Raw genomic sequence first — 21,485 nt, 5'->3', positions numbered from 1 at the left:
CTATTCACTGTCATTATAGTTATAACTATAATTTCTGTTCTGCACATTCCGCTTTCATGGAATTCTTCTTTAACAGACAATATATTAATAAAAATCAGTACACATTGCCATAAAATTCACTATTTAATGTTTTATGTTATTTTTGAATTTATCATTATATTATTCCACCACATTAGCCTAATAATAAAATATGTTTTAAACCTCTAGCCATGACAAGAGTACTGTAGGGGACTGGAAAAACAATTAATATTATATTTTATCACACTTAGGACATATTAATTGTATGATGCACCATTGATTTAACTACATATGTTGTGAATCACAATTAATACCACCACCTTAAATGTAAATATAAGTTGTTTCCTATCAATTTAAGAACCCTTAAAATGTGACAAATGTACATCTTAAAATTGTAATAATGGGGTAATTTGTCTGTCCCCCCCCCCATAAATATGTTTTGTAGCTAAAACTAAATGAACTCCTTTCTATTTCTTACCAGAAATGGTGTAATATTTATGCATACTGACGAAGATAGGATTCATTTGGGAGGGTGATCTTTTAAAATAACTTTTATGGATGTGTTAGTTAAACTTTTGTCCATATTAAAGAGACTTTCATAACAGATTAAGAAAGAGCTAAAATATATAGGAATTTAGTGGCATCATAATAGGGGTATTATACATGGAAATGGTGTTATGGTTCATGTTTGACTAAATGAGGCCTTTAGTGAAGATAATATATATGGGAGAGGAGACACTTAAGAGATATAAGGGGGGTGGTAAATAGTAATAATAGGAATCAGATAAAGAAGTTACCCTAAGACTTTATGTCCCTGGCAAATTCCATGAAAGCTCATGAAAGGCATTGTATTTCTGAGAATATGAAATGGGTGGGAGAGATGGTTAAGCCCAAGTGGGTTATATTTCTCTGCCCCCGTGAGGGGAAAAAAAAAATCTGTGAATATGTTCCTACTAGAGGCCCAGTTCATGAAAATTTGCGCACTCGGGGTGGGAGTGGGGAGTTCCTCAGCCTGGCCTGGGCCCTTTCACAGTCTGGGACACCTTGGGGGCTGTCCACCTGCCAGCTTAGGCCTGATTCCCAGGGGATTGGGCTTATTCTGGCAGTCAGACCTCCCTCTGGCAGCCTGGGAGCCCTCGGGGGATGTCTGACTGACAGCTTCAGCCCACTTTCTTTATGGAGCAGGCCTAAGTCATCAGTCAGGCAGCCTTAGCACTGCTGAAGAGGCGGAAGAGGTTCCTGCCACTGCCACTGTGCTCTCAGCCATCAGCCCAGCTTGTGGCTGAGCAGAGCTCTCTGGTGGGAGTATACTAACAACTAGTTGGCAGCTCCAGCATTGAGCGTCTGCCCCCTAGTGGTCAGTGCACATCATAGTGACCAGTTGTTTCAGTTGTTCTGCCCTTAGGGTCAATTTGCATATTACCCTTTTATTATATAGGATGGGACCAGATAATTAATCTAACATTATATACCATTTCACCTTTAAATAAAATGTTTAAAAATGTTTTCATCGTGTGATGGTATGATCAGCAGAGATCAACAGAACAGGTTTTCCCATCCTGCTGCAGCATCCATGAAGTAAGTGGATGAACTGGTAGCTAAATCCTGAACTTCATTGCCATTGAAAATTGCTATTACCAACTAGACAAGTAATAACAAGTGTTGGGGATGTTGTAGAGAAAAAGAACCCTCATTCACTGCTGGTAGGAATATCAACTGGTACAGCCCCCATGGAAAACTGTATGGAGGCTTCTCAAAAATTAAGAATAGTTACCATATGTCTCAGCAAGCCCTCTTCTGAGTATCTACCCCCCAAAAAAAATTGAAAATATATATTTACAATTATATATGCATCCTGTGTTCATTGCAGCATTATTCACTGTGGTCAAGACATGGAAACAACCAAAGTTTTCTTCTATAAATGATTGGTTAAAAAAAATCTAATGGAATACTACTCTGCCATAAGAAAAAATGAAACACTGCCATTTGTGACAACATGGATGGATCTTGAGAATATCATGCTAAGTGAAATAAGTCAGTCAGAAAAGTTAAGAACCATATGATTTCACACATATGTGAGATGTAAAACTGAAACTCATAGACACAGACCATAGTATAGTGGTTACCAGAGGGAAGGGCTGGGGGTAGGAAGGGGTAAAGGGGGCCAAATATATGGTGATGGGAGGAAGATGATTTGACTTCGGATGGTAGGCACACAATGCAATATACAGATCATGTATCATTAAAAAATTACAGTTGAAACCTATATAATCTTATTAGCCAATGTCACCCCAATATATTTATTTAAAAATCTGAGGTAAGTGATTTAGCTTATAGATATGAAGAATAAATCACAATGTATTTTCCATCCTTGCATGAACACCTTAGTGTCATTAGAATAAAGTAACCTATGAATTCACTTTTTAAAGGAAATTGGAATAGCACTTAAAAATTGATATGGCCAGGAAGAAGTAGAAAGCAAATCTGTTTCTTTGAAATCATGGAAACTAATGTTTAATATTTTGACCATTCACTTTAGTGCTATCAAATATTATAAATTAAATATATGGAAAATAACTAAAAATATGTTAGATTTTGTGGAAATTTATATTTACATTGAGGATTTTTTTTTATGTTGTCAAGTATATAGTTCATATTAATTAAATCTAGTAGTTTGGTACCAAATATATAGTTCCCATTAGGCTACTGTTGAAACTCCTAGGATTGGGTTTATGACTGTAACATAGGTCAAAATAAAACTGAGTGTGCTATTATGTTGCTATTTTCTTCAGCCTTAAAATCAACTCTAGAAGATGTCACATTACTACGTGACTGAAAAGGCTAAAGAAACTGAGTTATATCAGTCAATGTAATCACTGAATTTGAAGTTGCCCATTCAGAAGGGTAGACCTTCCAGAAACCTCCCTACACCCAATCCCACAAGGCAGCAGCAGAAGGCATGTGTGCTGAGGATTGGATATTTTCTAAAATAAATAACATGTATTTTCAGTTCTTTCTCCCCTTAGAAAGAAATGAGTAAGGTTATAGAGAGAATGGTTGCATTTTAATCCTTTCATTCAATTATCAGTACATCTGCAAATGTAGATGTCCTTCTATAGTGGGAAAATATTACAGCAAGAGAAAATGGTTTCTAGACATCATAAAATATATGTGTTTTGTTTCCAATAAGTTGCCCATATTCTCCTTTTGGTGGCTTTTTATTCCAGTCTTTGTACATTATAGTCATTTTGTACTTTAGTCAAGACAAACCATCCAGTCCTTTATGGTGAATTCCAGTTTAAAGTTATCACCTCTTTCTTGCAGCCTGTCATGCTTTTTGTGGCCATGACTCATCTTTTTCCAAAATTATGTTCTTTCTAATATGTTACTAAATTTGACTGTGTGTCAGCTTTTCTCTGAAGCTGCACTGTAGGTAAAATTAGGGCAGGGCATGCAAAGACTACCTCCTGTCTCTGGTAGTGAATGGCACAGCACAGAGTGGTTATTAAGCACCTACTGTGATGCATTGGCTAATTGAAATTTAAGTATCATCTTCAAAAACCAAGACTGGCATATTTCTTGAAGGCTAAGATCTTATTATTTGCAACTCATACTTTTAATTAAAAATACTTTTTTTGAGAGTAAAAATAAACGATGAGAATCATTGACTGGCTGCCTTCTGCACACTCATTAATGGGGATCCAGTTCGAGGCCCAGGCATGTTCCCTGACCAGGAGTTGGGCCACAGCCTTCTGTTTCATAGGTCAATGCTCAACCACTGAGGAGGAACACAGGCTGGGCTGCTCTCTCTTTTCTAAGACCAAATTGGAAAAAAAAAAATGTCCCTTATCTTGTTCTTCAAACCTTAAATGCTCTTTCATAGTAAACAGAGCAGTAGTACTTATAATTATCACTTATTGATTATGCAACACCACACTAGCATGGTCAAATGGTTTTATTTTTCTAACTACCATGCAATAAAGGCAATTAAAACATCAATGAAATAAAATAGGTGCTTCTGTGGGGAAAATAAAAAATCCAGTAAATGAGTATAGTGTTTTTCCTAACCAAAAATAGCATGTATAAAATGATTAAATTACTATTTATTCTTGAATACCACATATAAATGCTCAATTCTAGTTTTTTTTTATAGTGAATGTAAATTTTTTGTGAATCACTTTTGGCAATAGTAGTTCTAAACCACCATAGTGATTGCTGCCTTGTTTTATGATGGTAATAAATTTAATGTTTCTTTTATCTTATAATTATAAGGAACCTAAAATGATACTAGAAAATAGTCCATATTTCCCATTTTATTGTTTTCATTAATGAATAATGGTATCCTTAGACATTAAACATTTTCTCTAAAAATTAGAGCTATAGATTTTTGACAGATGTTTAATACATAAATGTTTTTTGTGATTCATGAACTATTTGGAACTAATTTCCTAAATTTTAAACTTTTTATCTTTTCTGAGATTTGGAAATTTCCGTTGCCTTTAATTACATTGCCTGGCATGGAAGAGACAAATATCTATGTAGATAACAACTTTTTAACAAAGTTTACATAGTGTCGTTTTTGTGAAGAAATTTCAAGAGGCAATTAGTGATCCAAATACAAATTAAGATTAAACTTTGTGAGATGTTAACTTTGCAAATAAGTCAACTCTAGTGACAAATCAGCGGTCTGAAATATAGGAAGAAGAGAATACTAATTTGCATATATTTACATATCTCTGACATTATACTTGAATATTAGTTTTAATAAGGCTAGATACTTTATTTCTCTTTCATTTTATCCTCAGTGTCAAGAAAAATGGCTATCATGTATAGTTGCAAAGTTGTGTATTACACAATGGTACAGACAAAGGGCATTAAAAGACTAAAATATAGCCTATGACCATTCACAGGTCAAACTCCAAAGGGGCTGCTTTCATCCAAAGGAGCGATTTCTCATAATTTTCATTAATTGGAATCACCTATGTCCCTGCTACAATAGTGACATATTTAGTAGGAGCTCAATAACATTTATGATTGATACATGAGGAATTTATTCTGTGAATTGCTAAACTCACCCATGTAAAACATATGACACCGACATTACAAATAACTCTGTGCATGGCAGCTGATTACTTCCATTTGGCACTGATTACTTTAATTTTAAATTGTTTTGTTTTGAAACAGAGAACCACAAATACAAGATAATATCTTAAAATTGAAGAAACAGTGATTGTTTTTTATATAGAAATCATTTTATACAGCCTTTTTTACTTTATTCCCCTGTTTATTTGATATCAAAGGAGAAAACAAAATGTAGAGTGTATTGTGATTTTGAGTGGTCTAGAACCTGATGGTGTGAAGAAAGATATTTAGGTAGATTTATATTATTTAATTATAAAGTTAGAAAATACATTTCGAGAGCATCGAGGACTAAGAAATGAGATAGAGGCTGGATCATAGAGACAATCTCTATTTCCCTTACTTGGACCACCCCTGTTATTCTCTTTGCATATGTTTCATTTACCTCTTTGCAAGTGGGCTCCTTCTACTTTCTTATTGATGCTTTCTAATTATTTTATCTGACTATGGCTTTGGCTTGCTACGGTGAACACATCAGTTGTATTCCCGAGTGACTTTTCAGTTGCTATGCTATCATAGTCTCTGTATCTCTCTTTTAAGCTTCTTAAGAGAGGATCTGTTTGACTCTGGCTGTATATGGGCAAGGGAAGGAATGGGGAGGCAGCAGAGGCAGGGAAGTTCAAGATGGTCGCATGGTGAACCATAGCATGTCACAAGACAGGGGCTATAGTTACAACTGACAATAAACATTTTTACTAGGATCATTTTTTTCCATTAACTTTCTGAAAAAACTTTTATATTAAATATGCTCACTTTTACATTTTGCGAATCAAGTTTTGGAAAGCAATGGTTCTCTCTTAGGGGATTGTAATATTACCTCTATACTTTCACTGACCTCTTAATTGAAAATAAGCATTTTTTTCCCATTATGAATGTGATCAGCAAGCCCAAATAATATCAGCAGTTTTTGGGACTTTGCCGCCAGAAAAAATGACATATAATTTTATATCACAGTCTAATCAATGTATATGATTCAAAACACTAGTTATGTACATCACTGCTTTAATCAAATATCTGATGTTAAATTATTATAGTTTCACATGGTAGGAAGGAAAGCATGCATTACTATCTCACAAATTAAAAAAAATATTTTTGTATATTATATTTCAGTACAACTAGTTGCATTTAAAATCCACTGGATTTAATTTTATGCTTTTAAAAACATTGTAATGAGAAAGGGTCCTTAAGTTTTACCAGATGCCAAATAGGTTTGTTTTTTTTTAATATATTTTATTGATTTTTTACAGAGAGGAAGGGAGAGGGATAGAGAGCTAGAAATGTCGATGAGAGAGAAATATCGACCAGCTGCTTCTTGCACACCCCTTTCCGAGGATGTGCCCGCAACCAATGTACATGCCCTTGACCTGAATCGAACCCGGGACCCTTCAGTCCACAGACCAACGCTCTATCCACTGAGCCAAACCAGTTTCGGCCCAAATAGGTTTTTGATACCAAAAACCTAAACATTCTGCTGTAAAATACAAGAATGCAATAATTGCTGAATTTTCTAAAAATACTTGCTTATTAGTGGATGGGATTTCTAAGGTCTAACTTTAGCCAATACATTTATAAGTTGACTAAATATTAATATATTTAAATGGATACTATTTGTTTATTAAAATTTTAAATCTTAAAGATGTAGTTAATCATGTCTTTATATACACATATGTTCATATATACCTAATAAGGAAGCTACAATGTATATGGTGTGCTTTTCATTCATAAATACATAGTTGAAGGTTTCAATCCTTGAAAAATCTTATCCTAATAGCAATACCCACAGCCATTTCAAAACCATTAAAACTGCAATATGTTACTCAGAGCTCAAATTCTGTCCTTTTCACAGGCTGCTCAGAAAGAGGTTGAAAAACAGAAGGCTCACCTAAAGAGTGTCACGGATCTTGGAGAGGCCTTGAAAACAGTTTTGGGCAAGAAGGAAACCTTGGTGGAAGATAAACTGAGTCTGCTGAATAGTAACTGGATAGCTGTCACTTCCCGAGCAGAAGAGTGGTTAAACCTTTTGTTGGTAAGAGAAGCTGGTAGATTTGCAACTCCTCTCCATCATGGGAAATGAATTTCATAATCACTCAATAATGATACTTGTACTTATAAATGCCTTCACTCCCCATAAAGTCTAGCTCTTAATTCAATATCTATCACTGTATTTTAATATATTTCCATGTTCATGCTCTATTCCATATGGAGATTAGACATAATAGTAATTTGAATGATACTGAATTTCTGTCTGTTGAAACTGTACAGAATAGGACAGACCTTTTAAGAACATTGTCTAACCAGTATGTCATGGTATGTCTCTAAAATTAAGGAATACCAGAAACACATGGAAAACTTTGACCAGAATGTGGAGCACATCACAAAATGGATCATTCATGCTGATACACTTTTGGATGAATCTGAGAAAAAGAAACCCCAGCAAAAAGAAGACGTGCTTAAGGTAGCAAATAAAATATTATGAAAAGTAACGTTTAAATAGTACAACCATTATATCAGTCATGTTTGTCCTAAAAAATACCAGACTTCTTAATAAGAATGAAAAATTCTCCTTCCTTCCTACTTTCTTCCCTTCCTTCCTTCCTTCCTCCTTTCCTTTGTACTTTCTTAATTCATATGGGAACTAATGTTTTAGAAATGTTCTGTAATCTAGGTATTTGTCCATATCCACCCTTCAGCTAATTATAGGCCACTTAAACTCTGATGAGAAAGGAAATTCAGGATTTACTTTGGTGTTCTATTGCAAATCCCTGTCCATTTTAATGGTAGTACCCTGTTTCCCCCAAAATAAGACAGTGTCTTATATTATTTTTTTCTCCCAAAGTTGTGCTAGGTCTTATTTTCAGGAGATGTCTTATCTTTCCATGCGCTAGGTCTTATTTTCGGAGGATGTCTTATTTTCGGGGAAACACTGGCACTACCTTCTTGTATCAAACATGAAAATCTGGTAGGCATCATTCAAGGCCCATCTGAATAATCACTTAAGATCTAATCATCTGGATATTTGCCTATTCAGTGTCTAAATCTTAGGATTAGTAACAATCCTGAGCTTATATGACACTGAATTTGTCATTTTTAACAATATATAAAGTAAACAATACTTTTCTCTGTTTTTGTATTAAAATAAATTATTAGGGCATCTTAAGTTATTTTTCTCAAAGGAAAGGCAACTTAATCTTAACTTTAAAAAACGATTATTGTAAAGGGTATGAGAGATATAATGTGCAAATATGTCTTATTAATGCTGTATTATTTCTAGTTAATGACATCTTTTCCAGTTAAAAAGAAAGAGTTGAATTTTCCCAAATATTTAAATTCATGATACCTTACTTTGATTTACAGTTTTTAATAATTGTATTAGACTAATGGGCTACTATTAAAAGAACAGTCAAATTTATAATTTCTTTCTATATAATTTACTTGTTTGTTTTTATGCAATTGGTATTTTCTGAGGGTTACAATTTTTTGTCACAAAAGACTATAAATGTATTTCAGGCTATCCCCAAAACATATTTATACTATTGTCTATGCTTTAGGTTGCCTTCCCTTTGACCTTGACATGTAGTTTAGGACTGTCATGGTAAAATTACTTTGAGGTCTTTAGAATAATAGGAAGTGAGCTATTTCACTTAAGCAGTAGTCATTCTGACCCCTTGTGTCAGACAGAACATCCTCAATCTATGTCTGTGACAAAGAATCCATGTGTTAGAAAATCTGTTTTGCCCATGGCACTTAATATGATAAACAACAGGGAATTTAAAAGTGCCAGGAAAGGGTTGGAAATTGTTTTTCAGCTACCTCATTCTTAAGCATCCTATATAATAAAAGAGGTAATATGCAAATTGACCATCACTCCAACATACAAGATGACCTCCTCCAAGTGATCAAAGATAGCCACCCCCATGTGGACACAAGATAGCCACCACAAGATGGCAGGCAGGGGACAGTAGTTGTGGGTGATAAGGCCAGCAGAGGAGGGCAGTTAGGAGGGACCAGGCCTGAAAGGGAGGGCAGTTGGGGACAACCAGGCTGGCAAGAGAGGGCAGTTGGGGGCAATTAGGTCTGTAGGGGAGAGCAGTTGAGGTTGACCAGGCCATCAGGGGAGAGCAGTTAGGGGTGACTGAGCTGGCAAGGAAGGGCAGTTGGGGGTGATGAGGCCCACAGGGGAGGGCAGTTGGGGGCAACAAAGCCTAAAGGGGACGGCAGTTGGGGGCAAACAGGCCTGCAGGGGAGAGCAGTTAGGGGTAACTGGGCTGAAAAGGGAGGGCAGTTGGGGGTGATGAGGCCTGCAAGGGGGGTGGCAGTGGGTGGGGACCAGGCCTGAAGTGGAGGGCAGTTAGGGGCAACCAGGCTGGCAAGGGAGGGCAGTTAGGGGCAACCAGGCTGGCAAGGGAGGGCAGTTAGGGGTGACCAGGCCAGCAAAGGAGGGTAGATAGGGGTGACCAGGTCAGCAGGGGAGGGCAGATAGGGGCAATCAGGCTGGCAGGGAAGTGGTTAGGTGGTAATCAGGCTGGCAGGCAAAAGCAGTTAGGGGCAGTCAGTTAGGCAGACAGGCAAGCAGTTGGGAGCCAGCAGTCCTGGATTGTGAGAGGGATGTCTGACTGCCCGTAGGATCAGGCTTAAAAGGGCAGTCGGACATCCCTCGAGGGGTCCCAGATTGGAGAGGGTGCAGGCTGGGCTGAGGGACACATACTTCCCAAGCACAAATTTCATGCACTGGGCCTCTAGTATATTTATATTGTTCCACAGCTATGAAATTTATTCAACATAAGATAAAATAAGACTAAATATAAAATATTGTAATTGTTGCAGGAAAACATTCCTTGTCCTTCCTCAGATTCTCAGACGAAGTAAATAATTTAAATGACATAGATCAGATTTAAGGAAGTACAGATAACTTTTCCTGAGATCACAAACATTCTTTTTTTAAAAAATATATTTTATTGATTTTTACAGAGAGGAAGGGAGAGAGACAGAGAGCTAGAAACGTTGATAAGAGAGAAACCTCGACCAGCTGCCTCTTGCACACCCCCTGTTGGGGATGTGCCCGCAACCAACATACAAGCCCCTGACCTGAATTGAACCCGGGACCTTTCAGTCTGCAGACCAATGCTCTACCACTGAGCCAAACCGGTTTTGGCACAAGCATTCTTATTCTATTCCTATTTTATGGGAATTGGCATTTTTCTTCCCTCTATCTGCATGTGTCCTCCCTCCTTCCCTCCTTTCCTTCATCCCACCCCCCCCCCCGTCTCTCTCAATCTCTCTCTCTCTCTCTGAATTTCTTTCTCTCTCTTACTCTGTCCTGTTCTATCACTGTCTTGCAACTTCCATTTAATTACTAACTTCAAGCCCTGTCTCTTGCTCATGGAATATAGCGTTTAAAGGCTGAAATGAATGACATGCGCCCAAAGGTGGACTCCACACGTGACCAAGCAACAAACTTGATGGCAAACCGCGGCGAGCACTGCAGGAAAGTAATAGAGCCCAAAATCTCAGAGCTCAACCATCGATTTGCAGCCATTTCTCACAGAATTAAGACTGGAAAGGTAGGAAGACCTGCTCCGAGGTGGAAACTAGTGATAAATGATCTCTTGCGAAGGTTGCACAGTACTCTGAAGGGGGCACGCAACCCCCAAAGCAAGGTTTTCAAAAGGATAATGAAATCCAAAATGTATTTAAGGAAATTTTGTCCCTAAATATCTCCCTCCTTTATTCTCTCCCTCTCTTTCCCCCTGTCTCTTCCTGTCTCTCGCCGTCTCCATGTCTCTCTGTCATTTCTTTGTCATTCCATAGCTAGACAAAAAAACTGCATTCTATGCTGGTTTACATATGTACTTTCAGGGGTAACCTACAGCAAAGTAACAAATAGCATGCTGCAGGCCAACAACATCAAAAAGCACAAAATACATCTATCTAAAGAAAGCACTACTGACATATTTTGCCACATAAAATATTGCTTGTGTGTAATACAGATCGAATCTCCCAAATGAGGCCTTGTACATCTCCTGCATGATCTAGGGTATTTATTCCTTCTTAATGGCTGCGCACATGTATGTTTGTATATTTATTGAACTTGCTCTTGCTAGTTGTTGATACTATGACAAAATGACTTGTTCAAGCCATGAAAATAAATAATTGCAAAGCTTATATATCCTAATTTTTGTAATTTTATATAATTATATTTATTCAACTGAATGGAGATCCAGGAGATATGGAACTTTTGCATGATAACCCTTTATATTTGTGTAACACTGAAAAAATGATAAAATCTTATATAATAGGTAGCATGCAAAATATTTAATATAGTATTTTAGATTTTCAGTTTCAGGGGAAATGGCAGAATGCAAGGAATTACTCCCAAATTTTTAAAATGTAACTATATATATATATATATATATATATATATATATAATATATAATATATATATATATATTTTTTTTAATATAAAATGTGTGTAAAAGAAACATGTATTTATATATACAGATAATAACTGGAAATAATTTTAAATGAGAAAAATGTTGTTGAACTATTTGTGAGAAAATGATATTGAACTATTGGTGAGGTAAGTCTTGATTCCTGAAAAAATAGGAGAATACATTTGAAAAATTACTTTTACAAATATGGATAGACAATTATAGCATGGTTTGAAATTGTTGCATTTTCTAAGGCATTACAATGTATCACTGTTATATATATATATATAATAGTACATACTTAAATGAATTTCTAAAATATTCAGAAATGTGATATGGATTTTAAATACTTTATGCACATAAAACATAGCTACCCTTCAAAATTCACCTTCCCAAATCAAAAAGGTATTATCTTACCTTAATTCATTGTTTCTTCTTTATAATATTTGAGTAAACTAGTTTATTCTATGCATTTATATATTATTTTAAGTAAGGCATTTTCACCTGAAAAAATATCTGACAGGCTTTGAAACTTTATTTTCAAAGCAGAGTTTTGTTTTGTTTTTTGTTTGTTTGTTTATTTTTATTTTTGTTGTGTATTTTTTTTGTAAGAATTCACTCTGCTATTTAAAGAGACAGTTATTTTTATTTCTGGAGATATCCCTAGAGTATGTATTATCTAAATAAACAGAAAGGTTACTTCAGTAACCTAAGAAATGAATTCTAATAATCCGTTGCTAAGTTTTGTGTTCTTCCCACTATATATGTTTATAAATTGTCACTAAACTATAGAATAATTAAGATAAAACAGGGCATTATTTTATTTCTTTTTAAAATATATTTTACTGATTTTTTTATTTATCTTTTTTTTACAGAGAGGAAGGGAGAGGGAGAGAGAGTTAGAAACATCAATGAAAGAGAAACATTGATCAGCTGCCTCCTGCACAACCTCTACTTGTGATATGCCTGCAACCAAGGTACATGCCCTTGACTAGAATCAAACCTGGGACCCTTGAGTCCACAAACTGATGCTTTATCCACTGAGCCAAACATGTATTGTTTTCTTTATTCTGTAAACAGTAGGATGCTATCAAAGATGTCACATGACTATGATTTGTAAATTTTGAAGAATGAGTAGAATTCATCCTGTACCAATAGCAGCTGGCTTAGTGTGGCCAAGAGAAATTTGTGATTTTCATTATATGTTCTGTACAAATATTTCAGTATACTTTCAGATACCATGCATCAGGTGAGCCACTTGATGTACATCCTTTGTTTTCCTTACTGAAGAAAGGCATAAACAATTTTAAATCAATATTTTCAATTATATATTAATTGACAAGACAATCACAGTATTACTTTCTATGATTTCATTTTCTCTAAATTAATAAAGACAGTTCGATACAATAGTGACCCCATTTGGGGATTTTGAAGGGATAATTATACTCTGTCATCATGAAAGCATTTGCTTATTTATTCATTTCATCTACTAATGATAGTGAGTATCCATTATTAGTGAGTATGGAAATATACAAATATGTAAATAATACTTGCTTTAAAAATATGTTTACAAACACAAACTTAAATACTTATTGCAATCATAGAATATGCTTACCACTAGTTTAACTTCATGGAGATGTTCAGTTTATGATTGAAGTTACTCCCAGCAATCCCATAGTATTATAGAAAGAATAGTGTGCATAGAAGACTGATTCTTGGGCTTAACTTTGTCAGGATTAGGCAGAACATGTGGTTTCTCCACAACTTCATTTCAGCTTTTATAAGATAACAGAGATGAATTAGATTAGTGGTTTTTAAATGGAGCACTGTCTTGCCACACCCAAAAGGAGTGATTATTTAGAAAAGAAGGCATAGAATGGATTAGCAATTTACTAGACGGTAGGGTTTCTGCCCTTATCTATCCCCTTCCAATAATGGGGTTCAGGAGATACAAGTTATTCCATAGAACATGGATTAGTAACAATCCTGTGTGAAATTTCTAGGTTAGATTAGTGAAAATTAGGACTAATCTATAATTCTTGGTATTTCTAAAATTTGACAATCCAGTGATCTTTTGTTGATACGGTAAGGGATTTAAATAATTAGTTGTATATGTATTGGTTTATGGAGTACAATACTGGAAGTTCTGGAATTCTCAGGGCTGTCCTTTGATTTCTAAGTCAAGTTCCTATTATATAGTTGGGCTTCTGTAAGGTAAGATTGGGTTAGAATATTGCCTTCTATGATTGAGTCTATGGGTAGTTTTCACTTAAAAAATAATCTAGGGAAAAAAACCTATGGTGATAAAATAAACAAACAAATAAAAGTAGGTTGGGAATGAATACGGACATAGCATAGACTTAGTATAAGAAATAATTTCAGTATGTGTTTTAAAGGTCAACTGGAAAAGGAAATTGAATAGAGCAAAAGTTTATCCTAAAACTCACTAACAATGCCTGAATTTACTATTTAGTGATGAATATAAAGTCTCTGTCTCCTGCAAGGGATGTCCATTGGAGGAAATTCCCAAATCCAGAAAGCAATGAGAGCCTCATTTCTGGTTAAAATCTATTAAGATGATGCCTTTCTTATCTTAACCTCAAGATTGTGACAAGAATCAAATGATCTAAGATATGTAAAAGCACACATTTAAAAATCTATACATTGTTAAGAAAGCTTCATTCCTCCTAATCTCTGTGAAATCAGTTTGAGAAATGAAAATTTTAACAGACATGGTCAGAATTATTAGAAAAATTAATCAGTGATAATTTTAGAATTCTGGTTAAAGTCAGTGGAATCAATGGGGAAAGACATCATGTCTCATCTCTTTCTGCTTTAGGGCATCTGAACGTGATAGCATAGCAGGGTGGTGGGAGGGATATTATTAGGAAAAGAAAGTAACTGGAGACAGAAGCCTAGAAAGGAAAACAGGAAGGCAAAAATATACTACTGAGTACTGTGGTTTATGGCAGCTCTACCCTTCTTTCTTTTTTAATAAGTCAAGATGAAGATGGGGGTTAGCAATTAGAGAGAGAGATTATATTTGAATAGATCTTAAAGAATTAATGAAGGAAGGATTTGGTAAAGGTGACATTTTGATTTAACTCTTGTCATCCATGTACTATTTCAAGTCACAATGCTTGGCATTCTGGTGCTTATATGGCTAGGAGTTTACTAGTGATTCAAGGAGTTTACTGTTTAATGGTTGAGTAAAATATGTTCATGGATACTGGGCTAAGAATGAGTGTGTGCTGAGTGAATATATATATATATATATATATATATATATATATATATATATATATATATATTCATAGTTGTATTGTCAAATTTTTTTACCTCCAATCCATGTTAGCAGATCAAAAGTAATTGTTCATTGGACCAGATGCTTTCAGATATATAATATATACAGCTATGAGAAAGCTAGTGAGTTTCCCATTTATTGTATATATATCAGGAAAAAAGAGATACACATGGGTGAGCCTAAGCTATCTTAAATAGTGATTTTATAAGTGAAAAATTATGTTTAAATATAGTAACAATAGTTTAGGGGTGTCGAACTCAATCAGAGAAGGGGCCAAAATCTAAAATCCAGCCTAAATCGCGGGCCGAATGGTTTACTGAACAGTCATGAACTGTCATTGTGATGGAAACGCAGCGGAGTGCAGTGATGACAGCGTGGTGCGGGCCACATTGCAAGGCCTGGCGGGACGGATTTGGCCCGCGGGCCTTGTGTTTGACACATGTGGTTTAGATAGATATATTGGCTCTCCTAAATATCAGTGGGTAATAAATAATATATCTTACAAATGTGACCTCGAATGTCAGGTTTATTGGATTTGAACATTTTAATTAATATCTAATTTTCAATGATTAGCATTATCAATACAAATATGTTGACCTTTTCCACTTTTGTAGTCAATTTATAATTAAATACCTTCTCGGATAGAAGAGAACAGGTTCTGTCAATTGGTAGTTATTCTTGTAACATTTTTAGTAAAATTTTCTACAAAGAACTTACAACAGAAAGCATAGATGAAAACTCAGGCAAAGATCTATAGATATTGCATAATCTACAGAGTATTAATTATAGATAAAACCTGAAATAATAGTAACAGATTAATACCCAAGCTATGTAATACTATATCTGCTAGTTTTATTTTATTGAAATAAATATGAAATGAACCTATCAACAGAATTATTATTAATAATATTTTACATTAACAATACTTTTTCACATTTGAATTTTCTATCACTATAGCAACGTTCATTATTTTGAAACTTTGGTAATAATTTCCTTTTGTAATCATCTAAAATGTTTTCAAAGTAGATCTTAATTGAGTTTGGTGAGCAGTGTCATGTGATAGAACTTACTGGGTCTTACGTATTAGCATATTTTAAATGATTAGATCTATTTGTTAATTCCTGATTGTGATCCTTTAAAAAAGAAAATTATTTCTTCAGTTAGCCAACAAAATTAATCATGCCTTGAACCAGGGACTTTAAAATATTTATAGCAGGCTGTAAGAGCCAGTGAGTTGCTCAAGTCCTCAGTTTAGATAGCCTGATAATAAAACCAGAGGTCACAATCCATTGATTTGTCTATGCAAACATGCTCTCTCATAATATACTTAATTACCTCTATTTATGTCATCAGATATTTGTTGGTATAGAATGTGTTAGTATAGACATGTTTAATTTCACTTAAAACACAGTGATGCACTTTTCTGTGTTAAAAAATAACAAAAATAATTGAACTAAGAACAGAAATGAGAAAGGAGCAGATATAGGGAGGAAAAAGAAAGGAAATAAAAAAGAAGACAAAATAAAGTTGTCCAGAATGTTATTTTTGCTTTTAATTCATCTTTCTCCCCGTATATTTTATAATTACATCCTTTCCATTTCAATTTTAATTACTATACTAGAGTCATGTAATCTTGAGGTAGAAAGATATTCAAGTAATAACATAAAGTAGGTAGAAGTAGACTGATACCTGAACAACCAGTATATTTTAACCAATCAGACTATTGTGTATACAATTCTTAAAAGTGTGAGCATGACATTAATCCCATCAATGAAAAAACCAATAGGGCTATACTTGATAATGTCCTTTAATTAGCCTCATAAATTTGGGAAGGTTTTTTTTCTTTTCATTTTTATCCTCAAAGCATCAGAGATAAACCAATGCCTTGCTTAATATCAAAAGAATGTAATCAGTGAAATGTCACCATTACCAGTTAAATTTATTTTTAAGTATTATTTCTTATATTTCTTGAAGTTTACTCTCATGAGTTTAAAATGAACAAATAAATCTATAAACTACTTTATCTGATCATCTTTGTTCTAGATAGATGTTTACAATATGCTTATTTCTTTTTGTTAAGTTTTCTTTCCTCTTCAGATATTTTGATTTTAATAGCTCTTCATATCTTTTCAGTAGTATGTCCTTTCTGTATTATAAGATGTACTGGTCCTTGACAGATTATTCATTTTAGTTTCCATGAATTATTCCTATTTTATTTTACTCTATTACAACATTGTAATGATAAATAAATTTCAAAGCTACAGAATGGAAAGATAAAACTGATTTGAAGTTATTTTAAACCAACCTGTAGTACTTGGATTATTTATTTTCAATTTAGATTTTAGTGTAATTTGAATGTAGTGGCCATTTATCATGATGACTGCGATTACATATTCCATATTACCAAATGTTTACTCTACTGTCTGTGTAAACACAGTCATTATTATGTTAGTGTATATATGCACGTTGGAAGTACTATTTAATCAAAAGAAAGCTTACATTTTTAAAAAGTATAAAGTGTACCTGAGTGCATTTGAATGCTTCCAGTTTACAATGAATTAATTTGTAATTAAATTTGCTTTTATCAGCCTGTTATTGTTTGTAAACTTGTTATACTTCACATTTAATGCTAAAACTTTAACAAAGCCTTAAACTTCATTAATCCTAAAGCATACAGCAAAGCACAACTAGCTGTTCAGCAATCTGAAACATTAAAAAAATCAAGGAAAACAAAGTGTTGTCTTTCTCAGTTTCTATGTCTCTTCTTTCTTTTGTGTCCGTTTATCTCTCCCTTTGATTATTAAATTTCCCTATGTTTTACTTTATTTGTACTTTGTATGACTACACAGTCATGCTAAGGCTTTTAAGATGAAAAGGTAAGTTGAAAAAATTAAGCTTCAAATCCTATGCTTGGTTCATATCTCCTCATTTGACATAACTTTTGCTAAATTATTTTCTATGTATTCTAAAACCTGAAACATATCTTGTGTGCACTAATATTGTGTGTTTTAATTGTTATTCCCATTCTATGGTCTTTAAAGTCAATAGAAATAATTCATACAATAATTAAGGTGATTTATCCACCATCGATTTAAAATTATTTAAATAATTTATTATATTTCTGAATTGAAAAGGCAGGCATTATATTCTTTATATTCTTTAAACTTGGATTACTCAAGAGTGAGCTATTACATTGTGGATTCTTGATTATATACCTTTCATAAAGTGTCATAAGAATTGCAAATTACAAAGACAATGAAGACCAAGTAATGACACACACAATTTTATTGGTCAAGAAAGTACTTTACATGTTAGAATTGTCATGACCTTGTGGTGAACCAGTGAGTCTTAAGGAAGGCATAAATTTTCCCAACCTCTTGTATCTGAACAAAGAGCATTAATCACATAGATGTCAAATGGGTGGTCTGATAGGCCCTGTAGCATAGCCAAACTAATTGGCTTGAGTAATTATGGATATTTTGGCTATAAAGTTGGTCACTGGTTAAGTTAGTTAATATATCAGATGTTCTACAACTCAGTTTATATAATATACTCCTTTTCTATACAAAATAAAATAGTTATATTTGTTAAGGAAAATACAGAGTAATGTAAGATATATTCCCCCAATGGAGGCTTAAAAAATCTGCTGGTGAGGCAAAGTATAAACCCTTCAAAGTCAAATGACATTGTATTCAAATATGTAAGATACTGCAACACAAACCTAAGATTACAAATAAATGAGCAATAGATTCATGATATAGCATGTCAAAACCATCTCCATTAGATTTTCTGTTCCTAGATGGCTTCCTGAAAATTCCTCTCAAAAAACAAATCTGAGTGTGTGTGAATGACGTGGATATTTTACAAATTATCTGAATCCACTGTTTGACTATTATCAGTAAGACATCACTCCTGTCACATATTTCCAATTAATAATGAGCTCTTGGTAATTTTCAAAGTCATGTTTATAATAGTTACTGTCAATCTGTACTGTTAATAAGGTAGCCATGAACCACATATGGCTATTGAATATTTGAAATGTGGCTACTCAAATTAAAAATATGCTATAAGTATAAAACATAGTGGGTTTTGAAATCTTAAGATGAAAAAAGTAAATGTAAAATATTTGATTAATTTATATTGGTTTTAGGTTTATATGATACTATTTTGGATATATGGGTTAAATAACATATGTTATAATTAATTCCATATTTTTAATCTTTACTCTGGAAAATAGAACATTAAAAATTACATTTATGGCTCACATTATATTTCTGTTTAGCTGCACTGCTATAGATAAACAAAATCATTTGAATTCAGAGGAAATAATTTCCTGTAAGTTGATAAAATTTCAGGGAAGTATTTTTGTGAAAAGTGTTTAATTTCTAAGATGTAGCCTGATACATCATCGTTCTGCCACAAAATGTATACTTTCAGCAGTGCAAAACTCACTACTTTAAAAACAGTGCTTTTAAAAAGAAAAAAAATTACAACATTAATCAATTGTTCCTATAGTAAACAAAATTTCAGCCTCCAATTAATTTCTGTTCATTGATTCTGGTTCACTTTGGAACCACAGAGATTAATTCAAATCCCTAATATGCATAGTGACCTTTTAAACAAATGCAGAATAAGCTTTGATCAGGAAATCTAGATTCTAAGTGTACTCCTAATGAAATCTAAGTGTATGCGATCTTGCTTGAATACTCACTCATTTTGTAGTAGTGTTTCTGTAAATCTGTTTATATCTGCATATATTATTTTTGTACCAGCTGGTATTCAGTTCTTTTCAATTTTATACAATGAAATTTATGTTATTTCAAACTCTAGATCATTCAAAAGATCCTTGAAATGTTTATTTTTATTCACTTAGCTTTTTAGGAAACCACTGTATTGTACACCTGAAACTGATATAATTATTTGATGTTGCATACCAACTCTACTTAAAATATTTATTTATGAGTGTACAGTATTTACTAGGAATGATCTGGGTTGAACAAGACAGACAAACTCATTTTCATGGGGTGTTGGTGGAACTCATTCTTCTTTGAGGGTTGTTGTTTTTGTTGTTGTTGGTGGTGGTGGTGGTGTGAGTGTGTGTGTGTGTGTGGTACAAAGCCCTATGAAATACTCTTTGAGACCACCCTCCACACTGGTGCGGATTAATTAACCAACAATTTTTGCTGTTCAGAATAACACAACTTTACCAAACTGAAGTGTTAATTTCTCCGTGTTGACTATTAGAATTGCATGAGCTTGTCAAATACCTTGGTAAAATAAAAACTCCATGTCAACATGCATTTATTTTATCCATTATAATCAGTATGTTTTCAAAAAGGGAGGTCTTGAACTGAGCCAATGGATGAGTCTGATTTGGAGAGGAAACAATAAGAGCCAATATTTATTGAGCATTTATTATGTCAGATGGATGCATAGAAAATAATAACCTGTATTTATGGAGCATTTAGCATTTGTGATATACCAGACAACATTCTAACATATTTGATACTCATAAAAAACCCTATGAAGTATATATTCTTCTTATTCTTATGTTATAGATATGGAAACTAAGGCTCAGAGAGGATAAATAACGTGCGCTGGTTCCCTCAGCTATTAAATTGTGGAACTCAGATTCAATAGGCCTTCTCATTTAGAAGTTTAGGCTCGTCACCAGAACATTAGAAACATTCTGAGCACCTTAAGAAAGAGGAAACAGGAGCTCACCAATAGAACTGCATAAAAGACTAGAAAGGTCCTTGGGGCAAGATTAGGTGAAGCTGGATTTTGGACTTTATTCTATTTGTACTACTTGAACAGAGAGATAACAAAATGAAAGTCCTGTTTGGGGAGTATATTGACCTGATCCCAGTGCACAGGATAGAACTGGTGAAGTTAGAAGGAGATTATACCCCTGTGAGGATGTTGTTGCCTTAGTTCCTGAGAAAGGAGAAGAGACATGGTATCTCTAGGAATGGAAATGGTGAATGAATTGACAATTATTTGATATTTATTGGACATGAGGGTAAAGAGTTGAAAAATGACATCACACATGTTTTTGGCCTGAGTGACTAAGAAAAATGATCATCTATTATCAGAATGTAGGAAGTCGGTGTTGCAAGCAGTTTGGTGGAATGATAATGAGTTCATTGCTAGATATGTTGAATTTCAAGTGAGAATTCAGCTGGCTATTGAAGCATTTAGATAGTAATTCAAAAGTGAGGTCACAGCTAAATATGAATATTTGGGAGCTATTATGAAAGCTATGGTTAAATTTTTGGAGATCATACAATTTATTAGGAAAAGAGAATTGAGAAAGAGATACAGAGATCCAAGTTCGGAGCCTTATTTATTTATTTTTTAAATGTTTATTGTTGAAAGTTTTGCAGATGTCCCCTCACCCCATACACTCTTCCAAACTCCCACCCCACCCCTGGCTTTCACCAACTATTGTCTATGTCCATAGGCTAAGCTTATATACATTCAAATTGGTTAATCTTTTCTTGCTCCCCTCTTCCCTCTAAGAATTCTCAGTTTGCTGCATGCTTCCATGTCTCTGGCTCTATTTTGTTTTTCACTTTATATTGTTCATTAGATT

At 34.0% G+C, this 21,485-nt stretch overlaps 1 protein-coding gene across 4 annotated transcripts in view; it reads left to right on the top strand.

Moving 5' to 3' along the window:
- The window catches only part of DMD (dystrophin), a 1,962,662-nt gene that overhangs the window by 657,337 nt on the left and 1,283,840 nt on the right, over positions 1–21,485 (top strand). For all 4 annotated transcript variants that reach the window (XM_045582357.1, XM_045582356.1, XM_045582355.1 and 1 more), the window contains 3 exons: positions 7,004–7,183; positions 7,484–7,612; positions 10,548–10,718. In XM_045582357.1, coding sequence (XP_045438313.1) covers positions 7,004–7,183; positions 7,484–7,612; positions 10,548–10,718 — 480 coding nt within the window. The remainder of the gene's footprint in view (positions 1–7,003; positions 7,184–7,483; positions 7,613–10,547; positions 10,719–21,485) is intronic.

This window comes from Pipistrellus kuhlii, unplaced genomic scaffold (genome assembly GCF_014108245.1).
Source record: "Pipistrellus kuhlii isolate mPipKuh1 unplaced genomic scaffold, mPipKuh1.p scaffold_m20_p_16, whole genome shotgun sequence".
NCBI lineage: Eukaryota > Metazoa > Chordata > Mammalia > Chiroptera > Vespertilionidae > Pipistrellus > Pipistrellus kuhlii.
This window is presented reverse-complemented; position numbering and strand designations above follow the sequence as displayed.